Source organism: Pteropus medius, unplaced genomic scaffold (genome assembly GCF_902729225.1).
Source record: "Pteropus medius unplaced genomic scaffold, Ma_sr-lr_union100, whole genome shotgun sequence".
NCBI classification, from domain to species: Eukaryota; Metazoa; Chordata; class Mammalia; order Chiroptera; family Pteropodidae; genus Pteropus; species Pteropus medius.
Genome location: NW_024352004.1, coordinates 1,474,189 through 1,486,728, shown reverse-complemented (window position 1 = coordinate 1,486,728; position 12,540 = coordinate 1,474,189). Strand labels below are relative to the sequence as shown.

Here is a 12,540-nt window from a genome sequence, read left to right as displayed (position 1 = left end):
TGTGCTATTGTTTTCATACATTTTACTTTTGTTTGTGTTATAAACAGCATACTATATATTTTTTCATTTAAACAATTATCTTTAAAGATATTTAAATAATAAGCAAAATCTTATATATTTACCTAGGGAATTACTAATCTCAGTATTCTTTAATCCTTTGTAATAATCTATATTTCCATCTGGTAACATTTTCCTTCTGCTGAAAAATACTTTCTTTAGCATTTCTTATAATGCACATCTACTAGTGGTCAATTCTTTCAGCTTTTGTATGTCTGAGAGTCTTTATTTTGCTTCTGTTTTTGAAAGATCTGGGTATTGAATTCTAGCTTGATTGTTGTTGGGTCCCCTTCCCGCCTTTACTACTTTAAAGATGTTCCTCTACTGAGTTCTGGTTTACATAGTTTCCAACAAGAAATCTACTGTAGTTGTTATCTTTGTTCCTCTGTATATAGTGTGTTTTTCCCCACTCTGGCTGCTTTTAAGATTTTCCCTTTATTGCTAGTTTTGAGTAATTTGATTATGATGTGCCTTGGTTAGTTTTGTCCATATTTCTTGTGCTTGGAGTTCATTGACCTTCTTGGATTTGTGAGTTTATAGTATTTACCAATTGGGAAATTTGAGGGTTATTATTTCTTCAATTTTTTATGTTTCCTCTCCTTCATGGACTCTTAGTATACATATATTAAGCACTTGAAGTTATACAACTCACTGATGCTCTGTTATTGTTTCTTTTGTTTCTCTTCATGTTTTATTTTGGATAGTTTCTATTGCTCTGCCTTAAATTCAGTGACCTTTTCTTCCACAGTGTCTAATCTGCCATTAATCCCATTCAGTGTCTTTTCATTTAGACGCTGTAGTTTTTAATCTCGGGTTTGTAGGAACAGGTACTATTCCTAACCATGTGTCATATACAACTGTTCTTGTCTCTAATCCTTTAATGTGGTTGTTTTCCTGGTCAGTACTTTGTTGAATACTTAAGCGATCCCTCTGCATAATAGCCCCAGGGTTCTTGTCTGTGCACCTCTTTTCTTTCTAGTACTCTTCTTTTTAAACTCTAGTTACCTTGTTTCCCCATACTCCTTAGGGAGTCCACCGGTCTCTGCCTAGGTTTTTTCTTCCCTGCATCATGACCTATAAACTCAGAGCAGTAAGCTAGAGCAATCACAGGGCTCACTTCATTTATTTACATCTCTTGGGGATTACTGTCCTTCATTGCCTGAGGTCCAGTTTCTTGAAAACTGTTGTTTCATATATTTTGTCAGGTTTTTTCATTGTTTCAGGTAGGAAGTTAAATTGGTCCCAGTTGCTCCATCTTGGCCAGAAGCCAATAATAGTCTTTAAATCTGTTTTGTTTTGATTCAGGATCCAATAAAAAATCAGATATCACATGTCATGTCTTTGTTTCCTTTTGTCTAAAACATTTTTCTACTTCTTTTTTTGGTCATCTTGACATTGACACTTTTGAAGAATCTAAGACAGTTGTCTTTAACTTGTCTCACAATCTGGATTTGTCTGTATCCTCATGATTATGTTCAAGGTAAATATTTTTGGGAAGAATACTGCGTAGGTGGTGCATCCTTCCCACCTCATCACTTCAAGTGGCCCATAATGCTAAGTTTGATCACTTGATTAAGGTGGTATTTTCCAGATCTCTCCATTGTAAAGTTATTTTTTCTTTATTTTATCATCTGTGGGATGATACTTTGAGATCAGTGAAGATTCTACTCTCAGCTTTTTACCCAACTGTGCATCAGTAAATCCTTGTCTAAATTAATTATTACATCAATGGTTGCAAAGTGGCACTTTTTTCTAATTCTGTCATTCCTTCTACATTTATTAGCTGGCATTATTTTATAAATAATAGCCCCCCCCCTTTTCTTTTTGAGTATCATTATGAACTTCTGGGCTCTTCTTTAAATTAATTATGTTATACCTTATCATCATCATTCTTTTGACTGTTCAGATTGCCCACATTTAGCCAATGCAATCTGTTATGTTTAACTACACAACAATTTGTATGCCCTGAGTAATTTCTAATATATATTTCTAATATATTTACCACTTATAATTAGGAATTAAGAAAAGGACTCCATAAGTGAGAGACTTATTCAGCCTCTTCTTAGAAGTCTTCTCTCTTCTCATTTATTCTCAACCCAAAGAGAGACATTTAGGTTGGGAGGAGAACTTCTGAATTAAATTTCAGATTCGTGTCATCCAATTCTAATCTTCATCATCTTTGTTCTAGGAATACCATACCTACTGCCATCCTTCTGTCGAGCATCCTTGTCCTCTTCTCTATTTATTTACAACATTCAAGAGCAGCAAATGGCCAACTGGTCCCTACTCAACTGAGCAGGCCACATGCCCCAAGAATTCTCTTTTACATAGCCCTGTGGTAGCCTTCGCCTACCTCTTTTACCTACTCAAGTAACTCCTTTGCCACTAATTTCTCTGTGTTTCCATTTATAGGATCTTACCTACTCGTATTGCCTGCTGCCTCTGCAAATTTAAAAACAGTATTGAGGTTGTCTGCAAGACAGTCAAACTACATTGTGATACTGAATGTCTGACAAACACCTCATATTGTGGTGAGTCTGAATTGCCTGATGATAAATTTTTAAATTTTTATTTGTTTTAATTTTTTATTTTTAATCAATGATGATAAATTTTTAAACTAATAATGTAATCGCGTTAATTTTATTCATTCAGAGTTTGACTCCCTAAATTTCTAAGAACTCCCTTGCTAAAAATCAGATTAAAGAACAAGAGGAAGGAATGGAAAAGGGAAAATAATTAACATTCATGGCTATATATTTTGCATTGTGCTCTCTGCTTGGTGCTTTACGTCTAAATGAGAACTTATTCATATAGTGCATCACAGTTTATAAACTGATTTTCTATGCATTAGGTCTCAAGTGCCCTTTCACTTATAAGACAGATATAGATACATTTTTATTTGATTTGTTTTTGTAATTTTATAAAAAGAGTACAAGTGATGCTGTTTTATAAAAGTTTTATTTGGAACCTGAGAATTTCTGGTTCCATCACCAGAAGCTGCTACCCAGGTTTTCGAATGGATGAGAGGGCTCTCGTATTCTCAGACTAACTCTGAAGCTCAAGATTTTCTACCCACAAAACCCTTGGGTGCTTTTAAGTAGTTTTCTATATATTAATGTCATTGGCACTGACTTGATAACTTCCAAAATGTGCTTTCATGCCCAGATAGCTTGAATACTGGTCTCTGTCAATGATCTGGGGTGCATCATAAATAATAACACTTTGCTACTTATATAAAGACAGTGTTGCTCCTTTTTCAAAACAAATTTTTTTTTTTTTACCAATTATATTACTACCTTCTCCCCCAGAGGTAGGCAGAACAGGCATTTTAATCTCCTTTTATAGGTGAGTGAAAACAAGATCAGAAGTGTTAAGTCCTGTAGCCTAGTGCCTAGATCTCCTGCTTCCAGTGTGGGGCTCTCCGCAAGCCTATGCTCCTGCTTTCTCAGGATTCTTACCTCCTCCTCTGACCTTCAGCACCAACAGCAATACTTTTCATTCTTCTGGGAAAGAAACCCAGCTATACAGTGGTACACTCAACCTTTATGCAGTCAGAAGCTGTAGATGGTTTTCCAAGAAAAGCTGAAACGATAAGAAATGAAATGAAAGAAAAGTAGGCATCTGACAGAAGTTGCTTTTTCCCTTATGCATTTTAGGACCTCAAGTATTATTCTATAGATTTACTGAACATGCCACATTGGCATACAACCTGGTAAATCTCTTAACCCACATCCCAGATGCCTGCCCATATTTAGGCAAAGAGCAAGGGTAGACCTAGTGTTTTCTTCTGTATAGAGTCTTCTGTTATGGGGGCTGGGATATGCAGGAGCAGGAACCAAGCAAAGGAATCAGCAGGTAAGTGGAGAAGGGCATGTCCAGATGAGGAGCTGTTAGCAGTGGGTATTGCTGTGGTCATCTATGACGGGGCCAAGAACACGAGCATGCCGAAGAGGTGGAAAGAGGAAGCCTCATTTTCTCTCTGCATCTGAGGAGCAGGACAGAGTAGCCTATATAAGTGTGAAGGGTCACAGTAGATCTGCAGAAAGTCTAACTGAGCGGGGTCTTCCAGCCTTGGCTTTTCTTGAGTATCAGGCAGTTGGCCTTTGGGATCCAATGGAATAATCCTAAATGTAATTACTGTATTTCACACTATGGAATATTCTCAGTAGATAGGCACTTTTTCAAAATATATCTTTCTCTCCTTTTGTTGTGCTGCTAATCATAGATAGGTTTAAGTTTGGGTTTATTTTTCTCCTCTCTCAATGGCACTCAAAAGTTTGCTGATTCCTAATTTATTTGACTGGGATATATGACTGCAGACTAACAAAAAGCTGTCCTATCAGTCTTTCATTTTCAAAAGTGGTCTTTTCTTTTTTGACAGATGAAGAAATAGCCATAGGGAATGCAGAAGGGTCATTCATGAAGGTATTACAAGCGCGGAAGAAGAACACCAGCACTGAGCTGATCATTGAACCAGAGAAGGCATCCTCAGACAGAAATGGCATCAGTTTGTCAGGCTCCATGAACGAGCAGCTAGACTTTAATGATGAAAGTGATGTTATTAGTGCACTAAATTACATACTGCCTTATTTCTCAGAGGGAAATCTAGAAGACGTAGAATCAATATTATTACCATTCATTAAACTCCTTTTTTCAAATGTACAAGATGGAGATATGCCCCTGAGTCATTTGAAAAACAACACGAACGACCCTTCGCTTAAACCTGAATCCGACAATTCAACTTACAAAAATAAATTAAAAAAACTCTATTTTCTGGAAAATTTATTAGATGCAGAAATTCAAGAGAAAATTGATGAGGTTAAAAAGAAAGAAAAAACTGCCATGCTTATAAATTCCAACCTGTTAGGCCCCAAATTTAAACGCCAAATATTTCGAAAGAAAAAATTGAAAACTAACCAGCCACAAGAAAACAGCTTAGCAAAGATTCAGAGTGTCAGGAAAAGGCTGCTGAGAGTGAACAGGGTCCTCAAGGACCCAAGGGGCATACAGAAAAGGCACTTCAAAGAAGTGGGAGATCAGAGCTTCAGGAGGAAACAGAATGCCCAGCCAATTGTGGAGAACACAGTCAAAGAAAGAAGACTCAGGAGGCCATCCCCAAGGGAGCTGGAATATCTTCACATGGTGCACAGGCCCAGGAAATTGGTGGAAAACTCCTTCAACACAGAGCCTTCATTCATAAACAAACATAAGGCAGCAGTTTCGTCTTTCCTGAAACAATTCTCAATGGGCAGGCCTTCAGACTCCACCTATCCAGGATCCCTCCCTCAGGCTAAAAACAAATCAAAAGACTTTAGCTACCCTATTTTTATTTTAGAAAATGCAAATGCTAGAGTTAGAAATATGAAGGCTTCCGAACTAGTCTCACATGCCAGAAAGAAACACCTCTTTCATAAAAGTCGCTCTCATGTGATCCAGAAAACATCCAAGCCCAAAATGAGTCGAAAGTTCAGAAAGGAAGGTTCACTCAATCGATTGATGCTTGCCAAGAGACCCCCGTTCTCTGTAGTGAAGAGCCTCATAAATTCCCCTGCACGAGAGTCTTTTTCATCATCAGAAGAACTGACGTCTCAGGAAAATCCGGATTTTTTTTCTCTTTCAGAAACTGCTACAGAAAATGCGACTGCAGCAAACAGAACTGCACAAACTGTTTTTGAAGAAAATGTTCCTATGGGAAATATTACTGTGCCAGAAGAAATTATCCCTAAAACCTCTGACCATGAGACTGTTTCCTCGGCAGATTCTGCTGTTACTGCCGACAACTTAATGCCAACTGTTAAACAAACCAATGAAACTCAGTGGGAATACCACAATGTGGGCACCGATTTACCCTCCACAGCCCAAGGCTTCACTTTTCCATTTTTCTCATCCCCAGGTGATCAATTTGAAACTCAGCTAAACCAGCAGCTACGGTCCCTCATCCCCAACAATGATGTGAGAAAGCTCATTTCTCATGTTATCCGCACTTTGAAAATGGACTGCTCTGAGGTCACCGTGCAACTGGCCTGTGCCAAGCTCATATCCAGAACAGGCCTCCTGATGAAGCTTCTCAGTGAACAGCAAGAAGTAAAGGTGGCCAAGGCAGAGTGGGATACGGATCAGTGGAAAAATGAGAACTATATCAATGAGAGCACAGAAGCCCAGACTGAACAGAAAGGAGGGCAGGAGTTACGCGAGGTGAGGACAGCTCCTGGAACCTGGAACCTGGACTTTAAGTCAGTTTAGGATAAGGACCAGGGGTGCCTTGTCTGTGTCTTGTCTTGCCATGTAACTTTGGCTAAGACAGCAATCTCCTACTTTGCTCATTTAGAGAATGGTGCCACTATTCCTAGGGTAGACAAAGAGGACCTGACACACAAGATAAATAAATGGTAGAAGAAACTGCTAATGATAAGATTGTATAACACACTAGATTTGGTTTGTTCTTTAAGAACCTATAAGCTGCTCACCTAAAAGAGTAGGGTTTTAGGACAGTAGTTTAAGAATGGTTAGCTATTCTTTAGAATAAGATTAAGAATAGTTTTCATCCTTTCCATTTTTTTGTTTTTTAAAAAAATTATTCTTTATTTTATTTTATTTTTTTAGCTCACAAAAGAAGTTCCAGGATATGGCTACAACAACAAACTCATCCTGGCAATATCTGTGACTGTAGTGGTGATGATTTTGATTATAATTTTCTGTCTCATTGAGGTAAGACAACAGTTAATTCAGATTTCCAAAATATATTCTGTCTTTATAATAGATTCAGAAGCTACAAACTGAAAATTAAAGCCATTTTCCCACCTACTACTACTTGATATTCCTCTTCAGTCATGAGGACTGAGATATGCTTTGTTCTTTTATTGCAAATTATATTCCAGGAATTTTTAAAGGAAGCCCTCTCCCTGAGAGCTCTGTGGAATTGAAACTGAAATAACAAGCCATTGGACTATTTTGAGAAGTTAAATGTAATGGGCCAAAGTTGACACGATAGCAAAATTTCTTCAACTCAGAATGACGTTGATTTGATATACACACAAGTCACTCTCTATCACTGATTTCTTTCCTTGTTGGCTTAAATGAGGAGAGAGAGAGTTAATCTCCATCTTCATGGAGCTATATCACCCTGGGAGGAAGGACATGGCGAAAAGATAAAAAGTCATCTTGTCGATTCATTAGATTTACTTAGCTTTCTTCTCCAGTGTGTGAGGCATTATGCAAATAGGTGTAGTTAAAGCACTGCAGCCTAAATCCTGCATCAGGCTACTCTAAAGCATGTCATATTTATAGTCACCTGTTCCTGCAGCTTTCCTGTGTACCTTTTGTTCAATTACATAATGGTTTATTTTCCCAACGGCCAGGTGCTAACATTAAAAGACTGATTTAATAAGCTGACAATCTTGACTCTACCTACCACTCCAACGTAATTCACCTTATTTACCTTTTGCACTGTCATGGCGGCCCTCCTTCCACTCCAGCCGAGGCAGCCTCTCACCACAACCTAGCCGCACCATGCCCATTTCCACTTGTTTGTTTGTTTGTTTGTTTGTTTTTAAGTGCCTATGGCACCTGGTATTCCTAGGTGGTCTCCCATCCAAGTACTAACCAGGCCCAACCCTGCTTAGCTTCCAAGAACAGATGAAATCGGGTGCGTTCAGGGTCGCATGGCCACAGACACCCATTTCTACTTTTGTCTGTGCCTTTGCCCATCTAAAATTCTTTTATTTTGCTCTGCCTGTGGAAGTCCTATGAATCTCTCAAAAATAAAATCAAGTCATCTTTCCTCATAAAGCCTTCCCTGAATACCCCAGCCCTCCTGGTCCTCACACCTCTGTGAGATTTGTCAATAGGGGCAATAGTAACAACTTAAAGTCCTCCCCCTGAGAACTTAAAAATATAGTAAACAGTTTTTTTAAAAGGCTCCCCAAGACAGAAATACCAAGGTCGACACACCATGAAGCACAACACAGATGGCTTCCTGTTCTATCAAAATTGAATAAAATCTGATGGAATGTACTAAATGCCAAAGAGAAATGTGTCTATCTGCAGGAGGGTTGGTCAGTAGTAAAAGCATAGAAAAAGTGAAGAAGACACCAACATGGGTAATGCCCACCCTGGCATTGCCCAAGAGTAGAGATGGCACCTCAGGCAGGTGTAGCGAGTCAGGCCCACTAGGCAGGCTGTGCCTGTTGGGGAGATGCGTGGATCCAGCTATCTCAGTCCTTTCCACGAAACATTGGGTTCGATTGGTTCCTTCTGTTCTAATTCTCTTCTCACCAAGTAGCCTTCTAATTATGCTTTAGTGTGCCACAGTGGCCTAGTTCTACAGAACGTAATTCCCTGATCATGTAGACAGATGCTGTCTGTGGAACAGATGTAATTCTCAGTGTCAGGTCACAGTCTGCGTTCTGATTTTTGGTTAATCCTATGGTATTGGTAAGGTGAGACTGCCCCAATGGGAAGGAGTTGGGGATTAGCATGGCGTCAGCTTGCCAAGGTCTCTGGGAAGACAGTCAGTGTCCATTGCTCAGACAATACCCTCTCCATCTCCAGGTGGCATGTGGCCTTTTGCTTTTTTGGAATTCCTATAAAGGCCTATACTGCTTTTCATTTCTATGTAGTTTAACCTTGCATTTGTGTTTATTTATGTGGTTTAATTATTTCTTCTACCCACTTAGATGATAAGCTTTTTGAGGACAGGGGCCATGTACTGTTTTTACTCTAGTAGACAGTAATGGTGTTCAAAGGAAGGGAGATGAGGCATTATGTCAATTCCACAATGAGGAGTAATACTACCTAATATATATTTGAAGTAACAGGCAGAGTTCAGCAATTGACAGACCCATGTGTTCCTAAGACTTTTAGAACCTTTCAATACTTTAATCAGTAGAAGAAAATAAATAAATGGTAATAAATTAGCCTCCTAACTATGTGAGAGGAAAATAACGGATCTCTGTTTCTCCCTTTAAACAAATGTATTTACATAAATGTAAAAAAAAAAAAATCCCATAAAAGTATTAGAAGAAAATAGAAGCAATCTTTTTATAGTCTTGTGGTAGATAAGAGTTTTCTGAGCCTGATATCACAGGCAGAACCCTTTGATAGATTTGATCACCTTGTCTGTGACACCAAAAGCAAACTTAGCACTGGTTTATGCCAAGCAAGGGGTGAAGAGTTTTCTATATATTATCTGATTCAATCCCTACAATCTTGTGAGGATGATATCCCCACCTTCTTTCATAGATGAAGGAGATCAGCTTAAAGCCCCAGTAGCAGAACTCGGTTTCACCTGACTGCAAAGCCTGTGCTCCTTACTTCACTGTTCTGTCTCCTTAAAGATAAAAACACGGGAGGATATTCAAAACAATGAAATTCAGTGAAATCCATTGAAAAGATTATTATATTTAATATGAAAGAGAATTTTGTAAATCAATAGGAAGAAGACACAATCAAGGGGAGAAGGGGGCCAGGGCTGTGAAGAGTAGGAAGCATGTTGACAGTCTGTCAGTATATCTGCCTGTCCCTTCCTCATGGCTTATGGGGTGTGGGTTTTGTTAGCGAGGCTTTTGTCACCTCATGGTATGAAAATAGCTTCTGTTATTTTCTTTTGGTACTTTCATAATATTTGTTGTTATTTATCATTTTTAATCGATCTAGAATTTATTTTATTTGTTTTTGGTGTGGTTGAGGAAAGGGACTCTAACTTTTTTCCCCTTCATGAGATCCAATTGTTTTAAAATCTGTCAGTGAATGGCTCATTCTTTCTTCACCAATCTAAAATACGATCTTTACCTGGACTCTATTCTATCGACCCAGTTATCTTATCCTGTACCAGTATCAGTATCATACTACATCATTCCAGTTGCTTTATAACATATTTTGATAGCTGGTAAGGTAAGCCCCTGCTCTTTCATCTTCTTTTTCATAGATTTCATAGCTATTCTTGCATACTTTTTCTACCAAATGTCAGCTGGCCAGTTTTTGTTAAAAAACTGTCTTGGGATTTGAATATGATCGATTGCATTGATTTGTAGGTTAATCTGAAGAGAATTGAAATCTTTATAACATTCTAGGAACACAGTATCTCATGTCATGTATTCATTTCTTAATGTCTTTCAGTAGAGTTTTAATGTTTTCATCACATAGATCATACACATTTCGTTTGCGGTATATAGGAAAGCTGTTGAGGTTTGCATGTTGAGCTCTTGATTTTGTATCTAGCCATCTTACTGAATTCTCATGTTACTTTCAATAAAATTTTAGTGATTCTTTTGGGCTTTTTCGGTTGTCCGTCATTTCATATGCAAATATGTTTTGTCTCTTCCTTTCCAATACTTCATTTTTTAAATTAAATTGATTAGGATCTCCTCAGCAACGATGAAGAGTAGCAGTAGTGAAGGACATCCTACTCTTGTTCTCGACTTTAAAACAACACTGCTGTTTAGGTTTCTGGTAGATACTTTTATTTTCTTTTACGAAGAGTTTTTATGAGGAATTATCTATCCGTTGAATGTTATCCAATACAGTCAATGAAATGCATTGCCAGCTGCATGCAAGGTCCTAAGTGAAGTACTATGGAAGAGTCAAAGGACTAGTGAACAGGATAGAATGCCTGTCCTCAGAAAGAAAGTTATCATCTCACTGGGTAGATAAGACTTAAAATTACAAGGAATGAATAAAGATTTAGAGAATAGTAGTCATTGTGATGGATAATCATGATCATGTTTCCTTCCAAACAGATTTATTCTCATAGAACAGCATCAGAGGAAGATAAAGAAGGAAGCTCAAGGTAAATAATAGTCTGGCAATTTTTAGTGTATGTGCTGCTGAAGCAAGGGGCAAGGGCATGACGAGTAAGATTTAAAATTTAAAAATTTTTAAAGTAGAATTTTAGAACCAGAGGAGAATTTAAAACTCATCTATTTCAATCTCCTCATTTTACGATTAGAAAACCACCAAAGTCAGGAACAATACTTATTTACCCTAATGCTTTACCTGGATTCGGCAAATCAGCTCCTTAGCCAAAGCTGAGACAGAATGTGACTGGCACAGACGCATCTGCTATCACTAGTCCTTTAAGGAAAGAGAGTGGAGAGGGAGAGGTTTTGGCTGTACCTGTTCCTGCTGGCGGTAGGCATCAAGCCAGTCCAGAGGCCTCCTCGAAGGCTCCAGGGAAGGGGTAGGGAAGGCCATGTGATTTGGGGTAAGAGGGCTGGTCTCCTTCAAAGCTGGTGGAAGGCACAATATTTGAGTCCTTTCTGAAAAGTAGCAGGAAAACGTCCCTTCTCATCCTACTGGTTTTCAAGCCCCCACTCTCTGTTCCCTTTATCCAGTTTTAACTGGGAGAAACCTTAGACAGTAGTTTGTTTCTTCCTTTTAGAATAGGGAAATGGAGAAGGGCAAAAGGAAAATATCTTGCCCCATGTCACACCGCTAGTGAGTGTTGGAAGGAAGATGGTTCCTTTCCCATTGGGGACTTCTCCATTGATTATACTGTGCTTGGGCTATGAGCTACATTTTATGTCACAACTCTGTACACACATACCATATAGACATAAAACAAACTTATTATGCACTCTGATTTTTTTTCTATTTTGTTTGTATCCGAAAAGAATATTTTGTGTTGTAGTGCTGGTCATGACCATTAAACTGATTTCACAACTCACTCATCAGTGACAGCCTGCAGAATGAAAGTCAGTGAGCTAGATAACTATGCTAGTTGGACTCAAGCATTTAGTTGGTGTGATCTAACTTAAAGGATAAAGCAGCTAGGAAAATAAAAGCGCCCTCTCCGCCACCCCTTGCAAGTGATGCATGTGAGACTAAATCCGAAGGGGACCGATGTAAAATGCTCTGAAGAGAGTGAAGCGCTTCTGCCCAGGGCAGTGGTGCATTTTTTTCATTGCATGAGAGCACCTGGCCAAGAACCAAGCAGGTGAGTGGGACGGCAGGTCCTGTCTGTACTCCACACCAAGCCACATACAGAGGTCTCCCCAGGGACACTGTGGGGCCATGTTGGACAGACACAGAGAACTTCTTGGCAGCCCAGCATGCATGGGACTATTTTCTAGGTCCCAGGTCTGTGGTGATTTTACTCATTGTGGTTATGGGACAAAGTACCCATTTAGCGCTAATGAGACCAGAACTATACGTCGTGAGAGACATGGAAAATAACGCAAATCACTAATCGTTGGTATGTGTTTTTCTCCAAGGGGCTTTTTTCGATTTCTGCTGCGTAGGAGATGCTCAGTGGAACGGGAGAATCAGGTAAATCTGAGCAGGATAAAGAGCTATGGCGGGAGAAAGCACGGCAATTGCAGAATTAATGTTTCCCTGCCTGTTTTCTAGGAGGGCTTTTTCTGGAGAAGACGGCCGCTTTGGCTTAGGGACATGTACAGACCTCTTAATGCCACACGCAAGAAAAACATGGCCCAGAAGCTGCATGACAAAGATTCTTCTGATGAGGATGAAATTTTCAATAAGGAT

The 12,540-nt window shown here is 38.9% G+C and overlaps 1 protein-coding gene and 1 pseudogene across 1 annotated transcript in view; one reads left to right on the top strand and one right to left on the bottom strand.

Annotated features, from left to right (window-relative positions):
* Positions 1–10,847, top strand: part of LOC120589275 (leucine-rich repeat-containing protein 37A3-like) — a 47,307-nt gene extending 36,460 nt beyond the window's left edge. Inside the window, exons 10-13 of the mRNA XM_039846846.1 lie at positions 2,470–2,588; positions 4,439–6,252; positions 6,661–6,765; positions 10,794–10,847. Coding sequence (XP_039702780.1) covers positions 2,470–2,588; positions 4,439–6,252; positions 6,661–6,765; positions 10,794–10,847 — 2,092 coding nt within the window. The remainder of the gene's footprint in view (positions 1–2,469; positions 2,589–4,438; positions 6,253–6,660; positions 6,766–10,793) is intronic.
* Positions 7,612–7,730, bottom strand: LOC120589308 (uncharacterized; annotated as a pseudogene).
* Positions 10,848–12,540: the final 1,693 nt, after the last annotated feature.